Genomic DNA, 26101 nt, shown 5'->3' on the forward strand with positions numbered 1-26101 from the left:
GCATATTTCCAGGGACCTCTGTTCAATGATAAAGAGGTACAGTCTGCAATCTCACAACTTATTTTGGAGGTTGTAGGGATAGTTGGCATGGGACTGAAAAAGGTATGCTAGTACAGTAGAGGCTGTTCTTTTAATGTTGAAATTAAGCAAGGCTTTTTTGAGTAGTGCCATCCAGACAATTAATGTGTGCATTAAACTCTTTCATGAGTGCTAATTCATTGAAAATAAATTGTGTTTAATGCTTTCACTACTATTGTGAACCGTGGAATTCCAGGAAGAGATGTTTAATTTCAAGATATTTATTGGAATAGAATACGGAGATCAATTATCAGTATTTCCTCCATAGTTGTATTAGGATGCACTTTTTCTTAGACTGTTCTTCAATATCAACATTCTTGATGTTGATGAGCAAACAAAGACTGAATATTTAAGTAGATAAGGAAGTTTCAAACTGAGGTACTTTCTCTGATCTAATGTGCACAAGTCATCATAGTTCTTCCTGGCCATTGGGCTGCTTTCTCATTAGAGGGACATGATTGCTGGTAGTTTTAACCTGAGAGTCACAGAGCCTCAGGTGAGGAGAGAGGCTGGGAAGGAAATTCCTTCACAAGAACTCAGCTAGTGCAGGAATTATTTGAGTTTCTCTGCATTACAAACCAGCCATCCAGCAAACTGAGCTAACCAACTCCATAACACCCTCTTCTTCACCAGCATACATTTTTTAGTTTAGCGTTGATGAATGAGTTAAACTGAATGAGAGCAATTGATCAAATATACACCATTCTGATGCAACTCAACAGGGATAATTTTATACAATGGTTCTGAGGAAGGGTCACTGGACCCGAAACGTTAGCTCTGTTTTCTCCTTCACAGATGCTGCCAGACCTGCTGAGCTTTTCCAGCAACATTTTTTTTGTTCCTGATTTATAGCATCCGCAGTTCTTTCAGTTTTTTATTAGGGATAATTTTATGTTATGGTTGGGAAAGATCATCCTCAAGTGACTTCATGATAGGTAGGCTTTTGAAACTATTCAGACTTGTTAATATTGTGACAAAAGTAAAATCTGACTCAGAAAGCAAAACTCAACAGAGGAGCTGACAGCAGTACTGGCTTTTTAATTCTCCAATTTGAATTTGACCCAGTTATTATGATTAAGGATGATTTATCAACTCTTGACTTGGATTTTTGCCTTATCATAGCAGATGGTACCACAGATGGCAAAGAAAGCAAATAGATAATCCCTTAGATGACCAGTAATCAGACATACTGGACCACACCCTACCCCATCTTTTGCTGCTGTTGTTCCTACCTAAATCCAAGTTTCCCTGCTGATCCCTGACTGCTTTTGGGAAAGGTGAAGGTGAACCTGAGCATAAGAGTAAGGGTAAATTTTTGGGTACTTCAAACCAATCCAAAATTATTTAATTCAAGATTCAGGAATTCAGTCTTTCATCCCTGCTCAACATCAGTCAGAGTGCAGATTCTGTTTTACTGTACCTGTGTATAAATTCCAGGAATAGTCGATGCCAAAAGTGCGTTAAATCCTGAAACATTTGAAACAAAACAGAAATTGCTGGAAAAACTCAGCAGGCCTGGCAGCATCTGTGGAGAGAAATCAGAGGTAACATTTCGGGTCTAGCGACCCTTGTTCAGTATACTAAACATTTGAATTTGATTAAGTAAACCTTGTTGTTTTTTTCTGACTTGTCTACACTAATCCTCATTATGGCAGCAAAGTTAACCTCATTATCAAACAATCTCATGCAGCTCCAAATAAAATGCTTAGGAAACACATTGCGGCTTTTTTATGATTCCTTCTACTGTCATATAATTTGTTAATGAGAGCAGATACCCAACCATCTGTATAGGCAGGCTATGAAATGCCTGAAAATGCCAAGTCTTTGTCAGTAGTCAGATATGATTAATGAAGGTTGTCTTGCAACTATTCTGTATGATACCAGCTCTGTGGAATTTAAAATGATTTTAATCAAAAATTAAATAAATCTGCAGCACGTTAACTGGCTTGTCACCCAATACATGGTTTCCAAGATCAAACCATTGCCAACAGGGAATTGCCATGAAATTATAAAAAGCAAGACCATTTTTAATCCGTTGAGCTGAAAAGTTTTTCTTCTCATTTATTATAGTGCAACACAAAGAAACAGAAATGCTTTTTGAAGTGAATTGTGAGTGTGATCTTCAAGGAATAACTTCAAAGTGTATCAGGCAATTTGAGAGCTTGGACCCATAAGATTATTTGTAAAATCAGCATAGGAAATTAGTTCATAGATATTTTCAGGACAATTCCTCTGAACAGTACATTTTAGGGCCACCCAAGGAGCAGGTTATCCCTGACCTGGTAACGTGCAATGAGACAGGACTAAATCAATAACATCATTGTAAAGGGATCCCAAGGTGACAGTGATTACAACATGATAGAATTTCATATTCAATTTGAAAGGGAGAAATGTGGGTCTAAAGATATTATATGTTTTAATAAAGTCTCCTCTTGTTCTCCAAAACTCCCGTTGATACAATCCAAACCTGGCCAACTTTTCCTTATAAGTCAACTTACCCATTCCAAGTATTAGTCCAATAAACTTTCTCTGAATTGCTTTCAGTGCATTTGTGGCCTTCTGCCAAAAGATGGCGCCCATGGAATGGCGACTTTGATGTTGGTTGGGTCTGGCACTGGCAGCGACAAAGCAGTGGTGGAAGGGCTATGCCCTCTCTTTAAGCCATATCTTGTTTTTTTATTTTTCAATATTCTTGAACTATTCAAAACTGGTGCTGGAATCAGTAGAAACTTTTCACTGCGTTTTACTGTATTTTTCACTGTAAAATACACGTGATAATAAAAATCATATGTTCGTTCATTCATTCCTTCATTTAAAAATCATTCGTTCATTTAATACAGTACATAATACTCTATATATGGCCTCACCAGTGCTCCTTAATAACAGAACCATACACTCTCCACTTTTGTATTCAATTCCTCTTGCACTAAAGAATAACGTCCTATTCATTTTTTAATTGCTAGCTATACTTGCATACTAACCTTTTGTGAGTCATATGCTAGAGTACGTTGATCCTTCTGCATTTCAGAATTCTGCAATCTCTTACCACTTAGCTAATATGCTTCTTCTTTATTCTTCATTCAAAAATGAATAATTTCATATTTTTCCACATTGTACTCCATTTGATCTTTGCCCATTCACTTCACCGATCTATATCCCTTCGTAGCCTCCTAATGTCCTATTCACAACTTACTTTCCTACCCATCTTTGTGAAATCAGCAAATTTAGCAACCATATACTTAATCCCTTCAACCAAGTCGTTTATATAAATTGTAGAAAGGTGAGGTTCTAACACTGATCACTGTGGCACTTGCTGCACAATGCCAACCTGAAAAAGGTCCATTTGTGTTTAATTTCTGTGTCCTGTGAGCTAGCCAATCTTCTATCCATATCAAACGTTATCCCCACAGGATGAGCATTTATTCATTACAATAACTTTTGATGTAATATCTTATCAAATGTCTTCTGGAAATTTAAATACAGTACATTCGTCAGTTCCCCTCTAACCACAGCTTATGTTTATTCTTAAAAGAACTCTAAGAAATTGGTTACTCATGATTTCATTTACATAAAACCATGTTGACTTTGTCTTGATTTTTTCTGAGTACCCTGCTATGACATCATTAATAATAGCTTCCAACATTTTCCTAATAACAGATAACCGGCATGCAGTTTCCTACTTTCTGCCTCCCTTGTTGAATTAAGGAGTTACATTTGCTATCTTATATTCTAAAGCAGCCGTCACTGAATTTTGGAAAATTAAAACCAATGCAACAATTATCTCAGTAGCCACTTCCTTGAAGACCCTGGGATGAAGTTCATCAGAATCTGAGGAATAGTAAGGTACTACTCTCCCAGTGATTGTGTTTTTTCTTCAGATTCTCACTCTCATCCGTTTCGTGATTTAACGATATTTCTGGGATGTTACTTGTAAATTATAAAGTGAAGTGGAATACAGAATATCTATTCATACATCTACTATCTCCTTTTTACCATTATTAATTCCCCAGACTCGTTCCGTAGGACCAATGGTCAATTGGACAATTAAACATCTCACTACAGGAGGAAGTTCCAAAAATATGACCATTCTCAGTGAAGGGAAGCTCAGCGCATCAATGCAAAAGATAAGGCTGAAGCATTTGCAGCAATCCTCAGCCAGAAGTGCTGTGTGGATGCTCCATCTCAAACTCCTCTGGTGGTCCCCAACATCACAGATGCCAGTTTTTAACCAATTCACTCCACATGGTATCAGGAAACAACTAACGAAATTGGATACTACAAAGACTATGGGCTCTGACAACATTTTGCAATGGTATCGAAGATTTGTGTACCGAACTTGGTGCATCCCTAGTTAGGCTATTCCAAGACAGAAACAATACCAGCTTCTTTCTGAAAATATGGAAAATTGCCCAGGTAAATCCTGTTCACAAAAAGCAGAACAAATCTAACCCAGACAATACCTACCCCATCAATCTATTCTGGATCATCAGTAAAGTGATGGAAAGTATCATCAATAGCACTATCAAAGAGAACTTGCTCAACAGTAACCTGTTCACTGGTGCTCAGTCTGAGTTCCACCAGGATTGCTCTGAACAGCTGAATTCCAGAGGTGGGGTGAGAATGACTACCTTGTATATTAAGGCTGAATTTAACTTAACATAACATCAAGGAACTTAGCAAAATGGGAGTCAATAAAAATCTAAAGGTAAACTCTCCACTGTTTACAGTCATACTTAACACAAAAGGAAGATAGAGATAGTAGGAACTGCAGATGCTGGAGAATCTGAGACAACAAGGTGCAGGGCTGGATGAACACAGCAGGCCAAGCAGCATCATAGGAGCAGAAAGGCTGACGTTTCGGGCCTAGACCCTTCATCAGAAAAGTTCATCCAGCCCTGCACCTTGTTGTCACAAAAGGAAGATGGTTTTGTTTGTTGTCAGTCAGTCATCTCAGCTCCAAGACAGCTCTGTAGAAATTTACTGACACTCCTTAGGCAACAGTTTCTAATCCTATAACCATGAGCATCAAGAAGGACAAGGATAGCGGATATATGGGAACACCACCACGTGCAAGGTCCCATGCAGGTCCCTCACCATCTTGACTTGGAATTATATTGCCAATCCTTCATTGTTGCTGGGTCAAAATTCTGGAACTCCGCACCCGACCACCACAGATCCCCCTACACCACCCCACCACCCCCCCAACCCCCAACAGCATTGTGGGCACAACTACACAAAATGGACTGCAGTGGCTCAAAAAAGCAGTACACTGCCACCGTCTCAAGGGCAATTAGGAATGGGCAATAAATTCTGCATCAGCGAGTAAAGCCTACACTTTTGAATGAATAACAAAACATTGTTAACTATTCCTTAAATATCGATAGAAACCAGATGTGACGTTCTTGGATTTTCAAAATGTTTTTGATACGTGCTACATTGAAGGTTCCCACACGAGGTAGGAGGATATGATGTTTGAAGTAGCATGGATAAAGGATTGTTAGCAAACTGGAAACAGAGTGGGGATAAAAGTGTCTTTTTCAGAATGACCGTCTGTAAGCTGGTGGACTGCCACAGGGATTCATGCTGAGTACTCAACCATTGTAAAATCCATATTGATGATTTGAATGATAGGACTGAATGTATAGTAGCTAGATTCACCAATCACATGAAGATAGATAGGAAAGTAAGTCATTAGGACAAAACAGAAAGTCTGAAAGGGGACATTCACACATTGACTGAGTGAGCAAAAATTTGGCAGGTGACTAATAAATGTGAACTCGTCCATTTTGTGAAGAAGAGTAGAAGAACAGTTTACCTGTTTAAGTGGAGAGAGATTACAGAACTCAGTATTACAGAGGAATTCATATTGTCCACACAGTTTCTGGCAGGCCTGCTTATGCACAATGCAAAGGTCATTTACACCCATCAACGTCTTTCTGCAACTTGGTCCATCAAAACCCTCACCTGAATTCTCTGTGACAGAACTAGTGTGCAGCCTTGTCCTCCAGAAAACTGGCACTTGCGCCATTCCTTCCCCACCCCATCTCCATCCCCAGACCCTGTGCCCTTGTGGCAAGTCTTTCCATGCAGGCTCCTCCTGTACCCTAGCCTCAAAAATATGCACAGTGTCAGCTTCTGAACTGACAATGATGTTTGTAAGATTGAGTGACAGTGTCTCTTGCATCTACTGTCTGGTAAGGCTCCAGTTCTGGAGTATTTGGAAGAAAACTGTGGCAAGCATTCGGCTACAATGATGGGAAAGAAGAAAATCAGAAGTAAGTGGTTGCACCAACTTCTAAATCACATGAGATTAAGGGATGAGGGACCAGAAGGATGAGAGACAAAGGACACCCTTATCATTGATTGCTTCTGCCTTGGACAGAATGTGGACACAATGTCAGTAATGCCCCTTGTCATGATGGCGGGTAGAGTTTATTTTTGTAATACCGAAGAACTGTGGATACTGAAAATTGTGTGTGGAATGAACTTCCTGAGGAAGTGGTGGATGTGGCTACAATTACAAAGTTTAAAAGACATTTAACTAAGTACATGAATAGGAAAGATTTGGAGGGATATGGGCCAGGAGCAGGCAGGTGGGACTAGTTTAGTTTGGGATTATGGTCAGCATGGATTGTTTGGACTGAATGTATGACCCTATAAAAGCATTAATAGCTGGAGAAGCTCAGCAAGTCTGGTATTATCTGTGGAGAGAGAAACAGAATCAATGTTTCCGGTCCAGTAACCCTTCTTCAAAACTGGCAGTTCTGGGCTCTTATTTTGAACAGCAGAAGTAATACTGGTTGCAGCTATCATGTGAGACAGCAGAGAGCTCAAATACTTTGTGTTACCAACAGTGCAGTGAACAAGGATAAATTAATCCAATCTGCAATTTGCATATCTGTTCAGCTAATTTCTCCCCCATTGACTCTAATCCCAGGTGAAGATTGGGTCATCTGGTCAGTATCAGCGAACATCAGCTATTCCTGTCAGTGGAAATGACAACTAGGGAATAGTGCAAGAATGGGTGGTTTGAGGTCAGAAAGATCAGGGCTGGGTAGAGACAGAACCAAAGCATTTGCTCCCAGACTTTCTCACTCCCAGATGATGTTCTAGCTTGTCCCAAAAGTTCCACACTGAGTCATTTTTTGAGAAGGTCCAGTTGGGAGACAGGACTCCTGGGGTTAACTACAAAATGAACTGAGTGAAATGTCCATCTGGCTTTAGACTGGGAGCTAAGGCAGGGCTCCAGTGACTTCTTCAAATGTCCCTGCACAGCCACCGTACAGTGATGATTGTAGCTACAGCCACGGGCTACCTATGACTTCTTCCCAGTTTTATTTCTTTAAAGTCCTCAAGGTTACCACTGGGTGGAGACACCTCCTCTTGCTGTTGCATGCAGCATTAGCTCCCACCTCAGGCGGTGAGGCTAGGAGCATGTTATTGATCATACGTCAGGCATGCCCTCTGGCCATTTATTGACCTTAGCTGAAAAATCTCATGGGGCAACACAGAGTGGAGGTGTAGCCTGAAAGTTGTTCCAAGATCTTATTCTTGAACCTAGAAGGAAAATCCAATTCCAAGGATCAGTTTTGGACAGCTCGACCTTGATGTAAACATTCACACTAGCTGAGACTTGGGTGGCCCTAGCTGTTAACAGATGTGTTGTGCCCTAACCAGACTCACTCGTTATTATGTACATTGAGTTTGAAAACAAATGGAAAATTAACCTAGTTTAAATGACAGGAGCAAGTGAGTTAAATTAGATCATAATTACTAATTGGAAGCACGAATCAGTTAATCTGGGACCTCATTTAAGCGAGCACAACCATAATCTTTTATCTATTAACCGTAAACTATTTAAACTGAAATTGTGATGACCTTCAAGGCAAAACATGTCATCATTTGTCTTTAGATCCAATGCTCTCCTGCTGCTTCCATTTTCAATGCCATCCACTGTGTTTTTTCTGAGCTAGAATTTTGCAGAAAAGAAACAATAAGTTCTCACAATGCATTTTAACAATTTTTTTTCCCTTGGCAAATACCCAGAATACTAGATGTGACACGTTTAATTTTTTTTGTTACATTAATTTGACTGTGCAATTAAATCCTCAGCAATATGAGGATGTTAAATCAGGATCGGGTGTGTATCTGCACGTGTTGATTTCCACAAATTATAAGTTTGCGTGAACAAAAGTAAGGGTTGTGAGCATAAGAGATGAGAGTAAATTATTTGCAAGTGTCTTCATACAAAAATGCAGATTGAATCATTTGAGTTGGCTTTCTCCTGAAGGGACACAGGACACAGGATACAGGAAAGGTAATGGGCACTAACAACATTTCATCTATGGAACTAACAGCTTATGAACAAGAAAATACTTGCCCTGATTTTTAATAACAGCCATTATTATGTTTGACATCATCAATGTCTTTGGTTCACCTCATTAGCCATGCCAATAGAATTACTACACCATCAGGAAAGATGTGCAAACCGTTAGCTCCTCAGCACCACAAAAACCTCATGCTACTATTCTAATGTCATTATGTGATGGTATTCTTACCACTTACCTGGATCATTTACAGCTGTAACAACATTCAGGATGACACCATGCAGATTAATGTGTTTGATCAGTCCCCATAACACACCACTGCCCTCCAAATCAGGCCATTATACCCACCAGGACCAACATGACTACCATGTGTTCGATTTGCAGGATTCACTCTACAGCCACCCTGTCCCAAATATATTGCTGCCAGTATGAAGAAATTCAGTAGGATGGTGTCAAACCATAATCCCCAAATTTCCCTTCATGTCACATATACTTTGATTTGAAATGTATTTTAGTTGTTGTTAAGTCAAGGCTTTGGACTTTTCACTTGTGATAACCCCTTCAAGGTCCATGGGGAAATCACTAATTAATCTCCTTATGGAGCTTGTTGAGTATGAGATGCTTTGGTAACAGGCAATGGTTTGCCCATCAAAAACTCATCAACTAAGCCATTTAAGAAACAGGTCCCTGAGTACCTGAGGCACAGTGACGTGTCCCTACCTCTGAGCCAGGAGGCCTGGGTTCAAGTCCCACCTGCAACAGAGGTGTCTCATAACATCTCTGAACAGGTTGATTAGAAAACGCGAAGAAACACAAAGGAACAAAGATCCCTGGGCTCTTGTGGCACAGTTGCAGTGTTCCTACCCCTGATCAGAAGACCTGGGTTCAAGTTACACCTGCTCCAGAGGCAGGTAATGACATTTCTGAACAGTTAATTAGAGAAATAAAACAGACTCAGGGATGTGTCTGCAGGACTGTCTGTCCCAAGCTGGGACTAGCCTATGTATGTCATGAGTAGTGACTCTATTTTGGTGTTCAGCAATAAACAATATTCCTTGCCAGTCAGGTTTCCTGAGTTATTATACCACTGTAACACTATTGAGGGTGTGCCATGAGCAATATGTCTGCTACAGTGCCAACATACAAACATATGAATTAGGAGCAGGATTAGGCCAATCTGCCCTTTGAACTTGCTTTGCCATTCAATAAGATTGTGGCTGAATTGATTACAAAAACCTTTCACCTTATTTCTCCATATCTCTGTCTTCAATGGGTGATTTTTTTTTAGTTAGAATAGTGATAACTTATTCTAAACTCTCCCAAAATAGGGAACCTCCTTTCCACATCCACCTAGTCACAACCCTTCAGGTCCCAGCCAACCTTTACTCTTCTAACCTCCAGTGGATACAATCTAGTTTGTCCAAACTGTCCTTATTAGACAACTCATCCATTCCAAGTATTAATCATGCTAAAATTCTCTAAACTGCTTTCAATACGTTTAGTTATTTTTTAAAATTAGGTGCCAGTACAGCACAAGTAGTCCAGAAGAAGTCTCAACAGTGCCCTCTTTCAGTGACGAATAACATCCAAGCTTTTGTATCCAATCGCCCTCGTAGCAAATGATAATATTTTATTAGCTTTCCTAATTGCTGTACCTGTATACAAACCTTTTGTGATTCATGCACAAACACGCCCAGATGCTTCTACATCTCAGAGCTTTGCAAATTCACACTGTTTAAATAATACTCTTCTTTTCTATTCTTCCTACCAAAATGGACAATTTCACATTTTTCTACAAGATATTCCATTTACGAGATATTTTCCTCCTAACTTATCTATTTCTATCACTGTCTCCTCTTTCTGTCCTCTTCACAACTTACTTTCCAACCTAGAGACAGTAGGAACTGCCGATGTTGGAGTCTGAGATAACAAGGTGTGGAGCTGGATGAACACAGCAGGCCAGGCAGTATCAGAGGAGCAGGAAAGCTGACATTTCGGGTCTGGACCCTTCTTCAGAAATTTCCAACCCATCTCTGTGTCTCTTCATCTTAGTCATTAAAATCAATTGTAAAAAGTTAAGGTCCCAACACTGATCACTGTTGCACACCCACTTGTTACAGCTTGCTTACCAACTAGAAAATAACTATTTATAACTACTGTTTGTTCCTTGTTCTTCTATGCATGCCAAAATGTTACTCCCCACAACATCAGCTTTTTTGTCCTCAACGAACTTTGATGTGGCACCTTACTAACTGTCTTTTAGAAATCTAGGTGTACATTCATCAGTTTGCCTTTATCCACAGTATATGTTACTTATTCAAACATTTCCAATAGATTAGTTAAACATGATTTCCTTTTCATAAAACTGTGGTGACTCTGCTTTCATTTTTTTTAATTTCTCTAAGACCCCTGCTATAATGCCTTTAATAATATCACCTAACATTGTCCCTATGACTTATGTTAAACTAATTACCTAGTTTCTTGCTTTCTGTCTCCCTTTATTCAAGAAAAACCTTACATTCACTATCTTCTAACCTAATGGAAACTTCTGTGAATCTAGGAAGTTTTTGAAAGTTAAACCAATGCATCAGCTGTCTCAATAGCCACATCCCTTTACACTCCAGGATGAAGTCCATCATTTGGGGTGGCATGGTGGCACAGTGGTTAGCACTGCTGCCTCACAGCGCCAGGGACCCGGGTTTGATTCCAGCCTCAGGCAACTGTCTGTGCGGAGTTTGCACATTCTCCCTCTGTCTGTGTGAGTTTCCTCTGGGTGCTCCAGTTTCCTCTCACAGTCCAAAGATGTGCAGGTTAGGTGGATTGGCCATGCTAAATTGCCCGTAGTGTTCAGGGAGGTGTAGATTTGGTGGGTTGTAGGAGGATGCGTCTACGTGGGATGCTCTCAGGTTAGGTGTGGACTTGTTGGGCTGAAGGGCCTGTTTCCACACTGTAGGGATTCTACGATGAGGACTTGAACTCTTGACATCCTGCAGCTCCGACAATTTATTCAGTATTACTTCTCTGAGGGTTGTGAATTTCATGAGTACCTCCCTTCTATTTCATAATTTATAGCTGTTTCTGGATGCTACTTCTATCGTTTATAGTGAAAAACCATGCAAAATACCTGTTTAATTCATCTGTTATCTACTTTCCAATATTGCCCAGACTTACTTTCTATAGGACCAATCCTCCCTTTAACTTTCTTTTATTTAAATATCTACAGAAATTCTGTCTAGCTTTTTTTTTCTAGCCAACCTTCTCTCATACTCTAGTTTCCTTCTTTATTAATCTTTTAGATATTTTTTACAGTTTTTTATATTATGTCCAGTCCCCTGACCTGCCACCAGTCTTTGCATAATTATATGTTTTTTCTTCAGATTCGATATTTTCTTTAACTTTTCCAGTTAATCATAGATAATGAGTCCTCCCTGCTGAATTTTTCTCTTTCATTGGAATCTACCTATTCTGTGTATTCTGAAATATCTCTTTTAAATTTTGCTACTGCATCTTTATGGATCTACCTTTAACATAATTTGTGTGTTCACCTTAGTGAGCTCTTTCTTCATGCCACATCATTGTCCTTATTTAAGTTTAAAATACTAATCTTGGATCCACACTTCTCTCCCTCAAACTGTAATATTCAACCATATTATAATTGCGCTACCTAAAGGCACTATAACATCATTAACCCCATCTTACAGCATGATGACAGATCTAGTTTAGACCATTCCAGATGATGCTGTTGTAAGAAACAAACCTGAAAATATCCTGCGAGCTGCTCATCCAGCTAACTTTGCTCATCTGATTTTTCCAGTCTATATGTAAGTTAAGATCCCCCTTGATTATTGAGGTATCTTTCTGAGAAGCTCCCATTATCTCTTCCTTTATACTTCATCCTACCATGCACATCTCCCACAAGTGACTTCCTGTCTTTATTGTTGCTCATATCTATTTAAACAACTTCTACATCCTGGTTTCCCAAGTTTAAATCATCACGCTGTCTGATACTAATATCATCATTAATTGACAGCCACTCCTCCACCTAAAGTTAGCTTCTTAACCTTCCTATATGCCAGGTAACCTTTCATATTCAGGTTCCAATCTTTGTTATTTTACAGCCACGAACCTTAACTAGCTATCAGACCAAATCAATTATTTATTTCTATTAGCATTATTGTTACATCTGTTTTGTTTTGAATGGTACATGTACTCAGATGCTAAGTTTGGTCTCTACATTCAAACTTTAGCATTATCTGTTGATTTACTCTTAGATTTGTACTATCTATCCCTTCCTTTCATAATCTGCTTATCATTTCCCGCAAAAAAAAAATCTCTTTCCCCTGACTCTATTGATTTGCCACATTTAATCTGTAGATTCTAGTTCAGGGATAAGAATAACTACCAGCTTTTAACTCAGGATTAACTCATTCCTGCAGCCATGTTCCAAGAATAAATAAATGAAGGCTATCAACATTTGAATAAAGTGCTGATCTGCAACGTTTGTGTGATCACCCTCTTTCATGCTCTCCATTGGGTATATTGTGTTCTTTCTCAGGTTAGGAGATCAGCCCAAGGTATTATAGAAATCTGAATAAAATATTTTTGATATGGTATTCCTGTTCAAAACATAAATGGCTCATCTCTCAATCAACTTTCTGAAAATTGTTGTTAAAAACTGAAGATCTGAAGTAATGCTTCTCTTTTTTGTTATGTCCTCTCATGAGAAGTGGGTGCTACTGGTTGATCCAGCATTTATTGCCTATCCTTTATTGCCTTTGAACTGAGTGGATTGCTAAGGTCATTTCAGAGAGCAGTTAAGAGTTAATTGTGAGCCTGGAGTCACACATTGGCCACACCAAGTAAGGACAACAGATTTCTTTGCTGAAGGGCATTTATGGAAAATAATCAGTGGGTCAACATTGGTTTTATTTTAAATATCAAAACCTGTTGAGGCTGAAACAATCAGCAATATGATCACGAATCATATGTTTGCCCAGTTATTTATTTGTAAATCTCTGTCAACTCTGCTGGGTAAAATGCATCCATTGGTGATGTTAGCACCTTTCCTCACCAAGTACCACACTCTTCATTGGGCAATATCGCTGTCGTTTCAGCAGATCCACTTAAAAAGGTTTCTCTGAAACTGCAATTCTGTATTTAGCCAGATTACAAGACTGTGTTTTGTTTCCCAAACAGAGGAGGTCTCCCAAGTAGAGAATGCAATTTCTAATTCAGTCTTTCACTCCTAGAATGTAGCCATAGTTGGGTCTAAGAATTTTCTCTCAACTTTCAGCCACTTCTAGTATAGCTCAATGCTAGTTCAATTGGTAAGTCAAGGAGAGACACCAGCATTGCTAATGAATATGTACATAGCCTAGATCATATCAGACAATATGAATCAGAACTGTGAGAGACAGTTGGTTAACACATTTGCTAGTGATGTCTGGCTTCAAGGCTATGAACATGATAATTTTGACAACAGTGCTATACCTAAGAACAATCTAGCTTATAATACTGTGTTGTCTCTTTCTTTGTAATAGAAAACCTGTGGGCGAATTACCTGGCTAAAGGAGTGATTGTGGAGCATTTTGGCTTGCCATCTGTGACCAGCTCAGTGTCAACAGTCAGCTTGGATCAACCTTATGTTTTTACTGACATGACATCCTACTTCACTCTGCTGGTTGGCATCTACTTCCCTTCAGTAACTGGTAGGAAGTATTTTGTTTATACATTGGAAACATGTCAACGGAATACTGTGGAACTCCCTTTGCATTGTTTTATGCTGGGGGATCAGGCAGCACGTGTAAGGGTTATCCCTGTAAGGGCTGATTTGATTGAAGTTGTCAAGATATTAAGGAGAACTGAAGGATAGATTGAGAGAAACTTTCCACCGATTAGGGAATGGAGAACTAGGGGCCGTAGCCTAAAAATTACAGCCAGTCCTTTCTGCAGAAAGGTTAGAATCATTTCCAACTTTCCAAGGGTCATAGAATTTTGGAATTCTCTTCTGCAAATGCCATGGTATTTTTATCATTTTAAAACTAAGATTGAGAGATTTCTGTTAACCAAAGGTACAGTATTCGGGGATGTGGAACAAAACCAGAGATATGGAGTTAGATCACAGATCAATCATGAACTAATTGGTTTCAGAACATGATTGAGGGGCTAAGTGACCTACTCCTGTTCCTTGGTTCCTATAGGTACAAGGTGTACTGGATAAATTTGAGGTTATCCATTTTGGCAAGACAAACAGAAGTGCAGAGTATTTCTTAAATGCTGAGAGACTGGGAAGAATTAATAATCAAAAGGCACTGGTGATACTGTTCATAAGTCACTGAAAGGCAACAGGCAAGTATAGCAAGCAATTCAGAAGGCAAGTGGTACATTGACCTTTATTTCAAGAGGATATGACTAGAAGAGTGAAGATGTCTTGCTTCATTCGTATAGAATTATGCTGTGAAATATTTTGTACAGTCTAGGTCCCCTTACAAAAGAAAGCACATATGTGGCATAGAGGGAATGTAGCGGAGGTTCAACAGACTTTTCCTGAATGTCAGGAGTTTTCTGAGAGAACAGATTCAAGAGACTGGTCCTGAAATCTCGGGAGTTTAGAAGAATAAGTGGTGATCAAATTGAAACATGCAAAATTCTTCAAGGGCTTAGACAAGCTTGAGAAATCTCTTAACTCAAAGATTAATGAATCTTTAGAATTCTCTACCTCAGAAGGCTGTGGAAGGTCAGGCACTATAAATGTTCAAAACAAAGATTGATTTATTTCTAGGTGCTAATGACATCAAGAAATATGGAAATAACATGGAAAAATGATTTTGAAGTAGAAGATCACCTTAACATAGAATGGCTGAGCAACAAATCTACTCCTGTTCCTGCGTACTTTTATTCCTAACTTTTCCCTTCACATTCTATGATACTTCCAAACACTTGCATTGAAATGTATTCATTTTCATTGAACTATTCACTAGATTTGGTGGACAAACAAAATCATGTAATTCTATGTAATCCTTGTGCTGCCATGGTGTAACGTAACAAATGTAGAAAATGCCTTTACACATTATGCACCAAAGTTGGTTGACCAAAATTGACTGAGACACATCCCAAAAATATGTTGGTGCCGAAAGGAACCTTTGTTTTCCAGAGTGGAGTTGCCAGGAGATATGGCGTCTTTCTCCACTAGATAATACTATTGTTTTAATTACCAGAACGCACCCATCTTCCTGCCATTGTGGGTATTATACTTTGGGAACCCTCAATTCCAACTCTAATTAATGCCCTTAACTGGTCAATTCATGACTACTTGAGGGCCTCATTCTTCCTGAGTTGTAATTGTTTCCATTTTTCATTTAATGATTAAACATTCTAAGTAAGCTCTCAGTTGGAATGGGAGTTCCCCCAATCAGTTTTAATCAGTGTGCAATCAAAGGACAAGACTTAGGACATGAAGTTGCTGCTAAAGGTTACTACTATGTTCTTGCTTCTCCACTATCACCGTAACACCCAAACCCAGAAACCCCCTCAAACTTTTCCTGTGGATATTCTACCACTAGGAGTCAGAGGGATTTTCTATAGGCAGTGACCGCCACCTCCACTGTAGTACTGCAAAGTTCTGGAACTGTCAGGCTCAAATTGGCCATAAGCTCTTTACATCTGAGACTCTCTCATCCTGGGTCTTAACTCCAAGAGAAAGCCTGCCAGAAATCAGTCAACTGCAATGTTTTCCCATCTACATTGGGAGCTTCCTTCCACCAATCTCTGCTGCATTTGGACAGTGTGAATACAAGAAGATCCTGGCTATGATGTTTTTCCTTTCTTAAGCCTCCATCACTAGTCCCTGCAGCTCCATGTTGGAAAACCTAGATCTAAACATGCAAATGGCTCCATTAACTTTAACCATCTTGCCAAGTATCCCAAAGGCAATTGCAGCAGTTCCTGCATCATAAGTATATGTCCCTTTAAGAGATCTTGTTAAGCCAGACGCCGTGCTTACCACATATAGTGCTGAGTCTGTACTGTAGGGTGGAGCCAGTTGGTTGTGTGCTCTATGATGGGATGCATGCTGAAATTATTTAGATGAGCAGACAACATAAAGTTTGTCTGCTGCCTTCTTCAACAGGATCTGTCCCTGATTCCCGTGTCTCAAAATGGATCTTATCCAATTCTTCCCTGTTTGCCTTTTTTTGACACAACAAATAATTTACTTCCATTAGGATTGATAATTGCATATTCTAAAACTGGCTTGATGCCCTGTGTAATAATTATAGCATTTACATATCCAGTAAGGCCTTTAGGAGTGATTTAACTGCATTTTTTAAGCCATCTCTTATTTTCAACAGAATAAAAATTATTTGCATCTCATCTCTTGTTGCATTTTCACCAGCTGGGAATATTTACTAAGTGTCACAAGTATTGGGCGGGGCAGTATCGGAGCAGTTTTGTTTACAGGTTTGGATAGTGTCTCTAATCTGAAGGACATCAATTAAAATGGCAAATAATACAAGCAATTATTTTAATGTGTTGCATTTTGCTAAAGCTTAATTTGAAACTACGTAAGTGTGAAGGTGAGCTAAAAAAAAAGCATAGAACCTAATCTCAGAGTATTTCTTTTATCTAATCATATATTTAGAATGCAGTGCCATCTCCTAAATAGGTAAGACAGTTGCAATTACTGCAACAATTAGCACACTTACGTCACAAGGTAATTTCTGAAGTAGGTATTAAAACAACTCACACGTGCAAGGTTGTTTTAAGGTCATTGTTTGTGATTATTTTTGGGGATCACTCTATTCTACAATAAATTCTCTTTCTCTTTCTTCTTTTAAGAAACTCCTAAAAAAATCTACCTCTATGACCAAACATATTTTTCATCTTTCTAAGTATCCATCATGTGGCTCAGTGTCAAAGTTTGATTTGTTGTGTTCCTTTGGAACCCCTTTGCACATTTTATTGCATTGAAAGTGCTTTGTAAATATAAGTTGTTGTCATTGTTGTACAGATCTGATGATGAATGGGCAATGCACTATTTCACTGACCATCTTGCAAATGCCGGCTGTTGTTGTCTCTGTCTTTCCACCAATACTTTGAATATTACTTTTTCTCATAATTTCCTCAACCCAATTGCAACAACTTGTACTTATGTACCACATTTAACATCGTAAGTCGACCAAAGGCACTTTGAGAAAGAGCAAAGTGAATAACATTCAGCATCAAACTACACTGAGAAGAAATTAAGTTGGGTAATCAAAGAAATTAGGTTTTAGGTGAGTTTGAAAGGAAAGGGGAAGACAGAGAAGCAGAGAGATGAGGGAGGGATTTTCAGATTTTAGGGCTTAGAGACAACCAAAGGCATACGTAGTAATGGCAGGGCAATGGAAATCAGAGATTCACAAGGATACACAAACAGAGGAATGCACAGACCTTGGAAAATAGGAGGGCTTATGAAAGTCAGAGATATCCAGGCCCAATACCCACTCCTTAGATGTGAGCATAATGCTCATGCAATGTATGTGGCCTTGGCTGACTGTATCACTGACAGGGCTAACACAATGAAGAGTTCACTAAAGCAGGTAGAATGATGGCACAGGTGCAGCACAGAATAACAGGCTGTAGATTCACATCTGTGGGTCTCCTTTCATGTTTTCAATCACAACCCAGTAAGTATGAGGAAACAAAGAGCAGAGAGGAGGCTGTACCTACACAGAGGGATGCAAAATAAGGGGAGAAATGCTAGCTTCCTGTGAAGAAGAAAGTAGTTGGCAACAAAAGAAAAAAAAGAGTATGGAATGAAAGCTTTAATATTACTCAAATGAAAGTGAAGGATCTCACTATGTGATGAGTCATAGCCATGAGCCAGGCTGTTTGAGAATAGTTATTCTCACTTCCAAGCTTATAAATAATTCCTCAAGATAATAGGGTTCAACAGAATTTATTGGCTTTCATAGGAAGTAAATATGCATGATAACTATTATTATCAATAATTATATATATATATAAAATGATAACTAATATTAATAATTACACATATGGTTAAATGTCACACATGAGAAAATGAATTACTGGAGAATTCACACATTAAAAATCTTGAGCAGTTTGCTTTAAAGTCTAAGGGAGACTGGTCAGAGTTAGAGGCAATCTTCATGGAAAGCATATTTAACTAGGTAAAGTTTACTTACAGCACATATTACATCATTTTTGTGTGATTTTACCCTAAAGACGTGATAGTAGCATTATTTTCAACTCACTGTTATCACCATTGTCCCTTGAGCTGAAAATGATGTCTGTTCAAGCTCATAAGTTTCTACCGTGGGCCTCAAGTGACATAACAGGCTGATTCTAATCCACAGATTATAAGGCACCTGGGGTAAGGTTTCCCATGAACTAGTGCGACCTGGAATGCAGAATTTGCTTCATTTTCTTTTCATGTATCACTCCGTTTTGCCTCATATCAAAATGTTTAGATTCAAAGTATGATGATGCTTGAGAGACAAGTTGTCATTAATTTGGACAATTGATAGCAAACTCCTCACAGTCATTGATGACAATGCTGTTATTTTTTAAGAAGAACCTCACAGCATCTTTGCAGTATTTTATTTGATCTCCCCTGTAACAATGGGCATTTGAGAATGCAGAAAACAGGACTTGCCAGGGGCACTGTATAATCATCTGAACACTTTATCAAGTCCACTGCATTTGATTTTGGAGGAGTTTTGCCTGAATGTTTGTAAAGCTGGCTTCAAGAATAACACCAGTGTTTGTTAAACGATCCTCCATTTGAATCCAAATAATTAAGTGGAGGCATTGTTGGTGGATTTTCTCTAGCGATCTTACGTGTGATTAATAGAAAAATCCAGATCTCACTGCAGTATGAGAGTGCAATGACAAGTGCTCTGTATATGAGGGTCTTTGACTAACCATTCTAATTAAATCAATACAGGTATTTCTGCTGTAGTGCGTGTTTCATTAACATGAATTGGCTGGAAGGCGATTGATGAATAGTGTTCACAAACTTTTTGCTGTACAGGTGTAATGATTTTCTATAGCAATTTCCCTATAATGTGATTTTCTACAGCACAAGGACACGCAAGAATGCATCTATCGCATTATAGGAGAAATACCTATCGGTTCAACAGAAAGTGGACAAACCATTCCAACAGCTTACTTTCCATGTGTCAAGGGCTGAAGTTTACCTTGGAGTCCTCTTTTAATCAGGCACCCTACATAAACTCATCAGCAGCTTTTAGCATGAATATACCCAAGGAATGAACAGAAACAGGCAGAGTAAAATTTAAAAAAGCATATTTACCCTAATTATTTGCAATCATTTTTTGAAGAAGCTGACATTATCTATGTGAAATGATCTAAGCAATTCTTTAATAAATGTTATTGTGTGGTCTAAAGGTTCTTTTAGCTGTGAAGTTAGTTAGCACAACACTAATGTATAATTAGAGTCACAGAGTCATAGAGTAATACAGCATGGAGACAGGCCCTGCGGCCCTAACTGGTCCATGCTGACCATGGTGCCCACTCAGCTAGTTCCAATTATCCACATTTGGTCCATATCCCTCTGTACCCTTCCCATCCATGTACCTATCCAATTTTTTTTAGATATTGCTAATGTACCTGCCTCAACCGCATTCTCTGGCAGCCCATTCCATATACGTCACCACTCTCTGTGTGAAGAAGTTGCCCCTCAGGTCCTTCTTAAATCTTTCCCCTCTCACCTAAACCTATTCCCTCTAGTTTTCAATTCCCCATCCCTGGGAAAAAAAAACTATATGCAGTGACCCTGTCTATGCCCGTTATGATTTTATACATCTCAGTGAGGTCACCCCTCATTCTCCTACATTCTAAGGAATAAAGTCCTATCCTGGCTAACCTCTCCCTATAATTTAGGCCTACCAGTCCTGGCAACATCCTCATAAATCTTCTTTGCACACTTTCAAGTTTAACTATGTCTTTCCTATAACAAGGTGACCAAAACTGTACACAATACTCCAAGTGCGGCTTCACCAACAACTTTTACAACTATAACATAACATGCCCACTCCTATACTCAATGCCTCGACCAATGAAGGCCAGCATGCTAGATGCCTTCTTCACCATCTTCACCATAATTCCTACTGCTGAAATGAAAATTGGTTTAAAATTTCTGCACAACTGCAGTTAACACTTAGAGTAAAATCTTTGAAACGTTCTGATGAAAGGTCACGAAACACAAAATGTAAATTTTGCTTTTCTCCACAGATGCTGCTAAACCTGCTGAGTTTACCTAGCATGTTCTGTTTTTGTAAAATCTTTGCTGTTGGAATGAAGGAGATGCATTACTTGCTTGCTGGTTGCCATTGTGGTTTATACAGCAGCAGCCTTCCATCAAATAGCAAACCACCATCTTATTAATTATTAAAAGAAACAATTCAAGATCACAGGGTTTAATAATTTTTATTCATAACCTTATAAAGCTTTTATATTTATGCTCTGCCTGGGGACAAGTTGGTCTGTTGAAGGAATTTCTAACACAAAACAAAGTAACCCAATCACTTCTGAATGATTCTTTAGATCTTCCAGTTTCTGAATAATCCCCTAGTTTTGTAGAAACAAGCTTCATTCCAGCTTTTTTTGCTGCCAGGATAATGAAGTAAAGATTTGGGCGGCATGGTGGCTAGGTGGCTCACAATGCTGCCTCACAGCTCCAGGGACCCAAATTTGATTCCAGCCTCAGGAGACTGTCTTTGTGGAGTTTACACTTTCTCCCTGTGTCTGTGTGGGTTTCCTTCAAGTGCTCTGGTTTCCTCCCACAATCCAAAGATGTGCAGAGTAGGTGGATTAGCCAAGGGAAATGCAGGGATAGGGTAGGGGGGTGGGTCTAAGTGGGATGCTCATCAGAGGGTTCATGCGGACTTAATGGACTGAATGGTCTGCTTCCACACTGTCATGATTCTGATGATTTGATGCTGTTCAATGTATTCTGCCAAAGTGACCTAGTAGATTCCTATCATCATACCAATCCTATCTCTTGATCAGTTAAACAAATCTACCAATTTATTGGTAAAGCAGTGTAATCTATGCCTGCTGTCTCCACATTCTATCTAATGAACAAGTGGCCAAGATAGTTTTGACTTCCTTTTAACAGTCTGTTCTTTATCACTAATAGACAAATAACTAGAAATTTTGCAGTTCATGCGTATTTATGGAATTTTAGATTCACAATTCATGTATTGATGCTTAATCTCAATTTTAAACATTATTCTCAAGTTGTCTGACCAAGTCCAGGCGAATGTTGGATTTGTAGTGAGCAACAAATTTTACTGGAACTGGAAGGAAAGCTACCAAGTACTCCCAGAGATAGCAAGAACTGCAGATGCTGGAGTCAGAGATAACATTGCTGAAGAAGCGTCCACACCCGAAACGTCAACTTTCCTGTTCATCTGATGCTGCCTGGCCTGTTGTGTTCGTCCAGCTCCACACTTTGTTACCAAGTACTCCCACCTGTCCAAGGTCAAACATGAATTCAGCAAACTCTGATTTAGACAAGAAATCTCAACATTGAGCTCAAAAGCTGCCCACAAAAGTCTGGTGATATCTGTGGTGTGGATTTTATCTTACCCAAGAGTAATTTGAATCTGAACATATGTCCCTTAGAGCTTGCTTCACTATTCAATAAGATCACAACTGATCTATTTGTCTTTTGAATTCCACATTCAAATCTACCTCAATAACCCTTGATTCCTCTACCTAATAAAAATTCTTCCTTAAATAAGAAGAATAATTACTGCATGTGGTCTTGCCAATGTAAAAGCAAAGTACAGCAAATGCTGGAAATATGAAACAAACACAGAAAATGTGGGAGAAGCTCAGCAAATCTGACAGCATCTGCGGACAGAGAAACAGAGTTAAAGTTTAGATTCTGAAATTACTCTTCTTCAGTGGTCAATGTATGGTATAATTAGTGCCTCGTATGATTTTAGCAAGATTTCACCATTTTATACTACTTTGCAACGACGGTGCACATTTCATTTGCCCTCCCTATTACCCACTGGACTTGTATGCTAGTTGTTTGTGGTTCATGCATAAGGTACTTCAAATTCCTTTGTGCTGCAGCTTACTGCATCTTTCTCCATTTATATAATAGTCAGCTCCTCTATTCTTCATACCCGAGTATATAGCCTCATATTTTTCCACATTATATTACATCTACAAAGTTTTTGCCCCCTGACTGAACCTGTTTATACCACCCTGTAGAAACAATTACATTAAACTCAAATAATGGTAATTATCCTCATCACTTGCCTCGCCATCTATTTTTATATCATTTGCAAACTTGGTGATAGTTTATTCACTTCCCACATATAATTCATCACTATATAATGCAAATAATTGTGGGCCTAGCACTGATCCCTGTAGCACTTCATTAGTTTCTAATAGTGATCATGAAAATGCTTCCCCTTATCCCAACTCTGTCTTTTATTAGTTAGCTAATCCTCCATCAATGCTAATATATTATCACAAACACCACAGGATTTTGCCTAATTAAGTAACTTTATGTGTAGTACCTTATTAATTGGTTTTCAGAAATCCAAGTATATTACATCTACTGGTTCTCCTGCTTGTTACCTCCTCAAAGAATTTTAATAAATTTATCATACATGATTATCCGTCATGAAGCCATGCTAACTTTGCATGATCACATAATGAATTTCTAAGTTCTCTGCTGTGACCTATGTTACCTGATTTTTGGGTCCCTCTTTTTACTTGAATAGGGTGTTGCATTGGCAGTCCACTGAGGCTTTTCCAGAATCAATGGATTTTTGGAAGATTACTACCAATGCATTCAGTATCTCTGTAGCTACTTTAATGTTTTATGATACAACCCATCAGGTCCAGTGGACATATTAGCCTTTAGCCCATTAGTTTCCCTAGTACTTATTCTCTAGTGATAGTTATTGTATGCATTTATTACCCATCTTTGCCCTTTGATTATTTTGTATTCTTGGAATGCTACCGTGAAGACTGATACAAAATATTTATTCAACTATTTGGCCATTCCCTGGTTCCCCATTGATATTACCCCAGCCTCTTTCTCTAATGGGGCTATGTTCATGGTGGCCTCTCTGTCCACCTTTTTATTTGATTAAAGAAGCTCTTACTGCCTGTTTTTATATTACTTGCTAGTTTATCCTCAAACTTTATTTTCTCCTTCTTTTGTAGATTTTTGTCATCTTTAATTGGTTTTAAAACTTTCCTCATCCTCTTACTATGAATATTTGCCTCATCGTATTTCTTTCTTTCACTTTGATACAATCCTTCCTCAGTTAACTACGGTTGCTTATACCCTTCCTGGAACTCTTTTTTATCACTAGGATATATCTTTGTTGTGAATCATGACACATTTTCTTTAATGTCTGCCATTATGCATTAGCGATCTTTTCTGCTAAATTCCTTTCCCAGGTCACTCCAGCCAGCTCTGACCTTATTCCATTATAATTACCATTATTTGAGTTTCATGTCATTGTTTGCAATTCAAGGTTCTCACACTGAAAATAGATACTAAATTCTACCATGATTATTATTTCTTAGGGGATCTTTTATTCTATGATCATTTATTAGAATGTCTCGTTACAAATGACCAGATTCAAAAACAAGACCTGATCCCTGATTGGACCAATAACGTATCGTTCTAGGTTACTGTCTGGAAACATTCAATGAATTCTACCTTATGTCTCCCTCTGAGAATTTGATTTTCCCAACCTACCTGAAGATTAAAGTTACCCATGATTTATGCATTGTCCTTTTTTCACATGAGCTGATTATGTTCTGCTAACTATGTGTCCTACAGTATAGATTTTTTTAGGGGACTTATAGATTTTTCCCACATGTGTCTTGTTCTTTTTGTTATTTCTTACTTCTGTCCATATGAATTCTATGTCATTTAATCCATGATAATTTCTCGCTATTATACTTAATCCATTTCATACTAACAAAGGTACCCCACCACCCTTTCTTTACTCTCTGCCCTTTTGAAAAGTTACATAATCCCTCAATATTTATTTACCAGCTTTGATCACTTTGTAACCATATCACCGTAATGTCCACCAGCTCATAACCATTAACCTCTACTTGTGACATCAACTCATTTATTTTATCCAAAATACAACGTGCATTTAAATTGAGAGCAATTCATTTTGCCTTTTACATTATTTTTTGTTCCTTTGACTTATTGGCAGCTGATTTCTTTTTGCTTTTCATTCTTCATTTTCCTGTCCCACTCTGGATTTTCCCGAGCTTGTATAAGGCAATGTAATCCCTCTCAAAAACCATCCCCCTGCCCCCATTCTTGGTTTTATTTATCCTGTGTCAGTTTGCTTGTCACTTAGGTAATAATCCTGAGATTAATGCAATGGTGATTCAGCTTTTCAAGTTCAATTCCAACTGTTTAGATTCTTTCAACAGAACATCCTTTCTAGTTCTATCAATGTCATTGCAAATACCCGGATGATAACACCTGGAACACTTGCCTCCAACACCAAATTCCCTTCCAGCACGAAGAAGAAATCCTTCATCCTGGGCAGGCAACTCAACCTTTGAGTCTCATGCTTACAGCTGCAAAGAACAATACCTATCCTCCTAACTGTCCCTTACCATTACTACACTCCTACTTCTTCTCCCCTTTTGAAAGGCTCCCTACACCACAGTGCCGTGGTCAGGTCACTCACCATCTCTGGTTCCTGTCCGCACAGTCTGAAAGAACCTTGTAATTATTGGAGAATTATAGGGGCCAGAGTTCCTTGAATTCTGCAGCTTCAGTCCCTATACCTCTCTCACCTATAGTCACACCCTCCTGTCTACAATCACAGGCTAAATTTGAATGACATATCTAAAGGATGTGATCATCTCTTGACACAAAGTGTCCAGGCAACTTACCCTCCTCCCTGATGTAGCACAATGTTCCCAACTCAGACTTGAGCTCCTCAACTTAGCTGTATACACTTACTCCAAAAGTGTTCACCCTGGATCACCTTGGCAGCTGGCAACCCCAGTAGCTGCGGCCACAACATCTCACCCAGGCTGCTTTCATTCTCATGTTTTATGTAATTTATAGATTATTTTCTCTTGTGTCCATGCTTTTTACAAATAATTGTAATTTGTTTTTACACTAGTATCAATTTTATACTGAACATATATTTAAGAAAAACAAAGAAATAAAGACAAGAAACCCCAAAAACAAATTAAAGACATTACTTTACCCTAAAGGCTAGAAATACTCACTAACTCTCCTTACCAAACTGTTGCTTTCCCTACATTCATGTCCATTTGTGGTTTGTGATGCCACTCCACTACATGTCTCGCTGCAGGTAAGCAGATAAATTACTAATTTACTATTTTGAGTCTTAGAAATGGGATAAACTTAATCACTTACCACATACTCATCAATCAACCACTCTCTGACCTCTTTAGCACACCATTGGTTGCATCCTGCTAACGTGAAAATGACCAATTTATGCCTACTCCCTGTTCCTCTTAATTGGTCAACCTTCAATCCATATCAATATGTTTCTACCTACAACATGAGCATTTATTTTCTGCAGTAACCTTTAATGTAGCACCTTATCAAGTGCCTTTGGATTATCAAAATGCAGTATATCCACCTGTTTACCTTCATCCACAGCATGTGCTCTGTCCTCAACGAA

The 26101-nt window shown here is 38.7% G+C and overlaps 1 protein-coding gene across 1 annotated transcript in view; it reads left to right on the top strand.

Annotated features, from left to right (window-relative positions):
- LOC109911932 (solute carrier family 12 member 5-like) overlaps positions 1–26101 on the top strand; it is a 328602-nt gene that overhangs the window by 234656 nt on the left and 67845 nt on the right. The window contains 1 exon segment of the mRNA XM_048608592.1: positions 13946–14113. Within this exon segment, the coding sequence (XP_048464549.1) occupies positions 13946–14113 (168 nt within the window).

Source organism: Rhincodon typus, chromosome 19, assembly GCF_021869965.1.
Source record: "Rhincodon typus isolate 14 chromosome 19, sRhiTyp1.1, whole genome shotgun sequence".
Taxonomy (NCBI): domain Eukaryota; kingdom Metazoa; phylum Chordata; class Chondrichthyes; order Orectolobiformes; family Rhincodontidae; genus Rhincodon; species Rhincodon typus.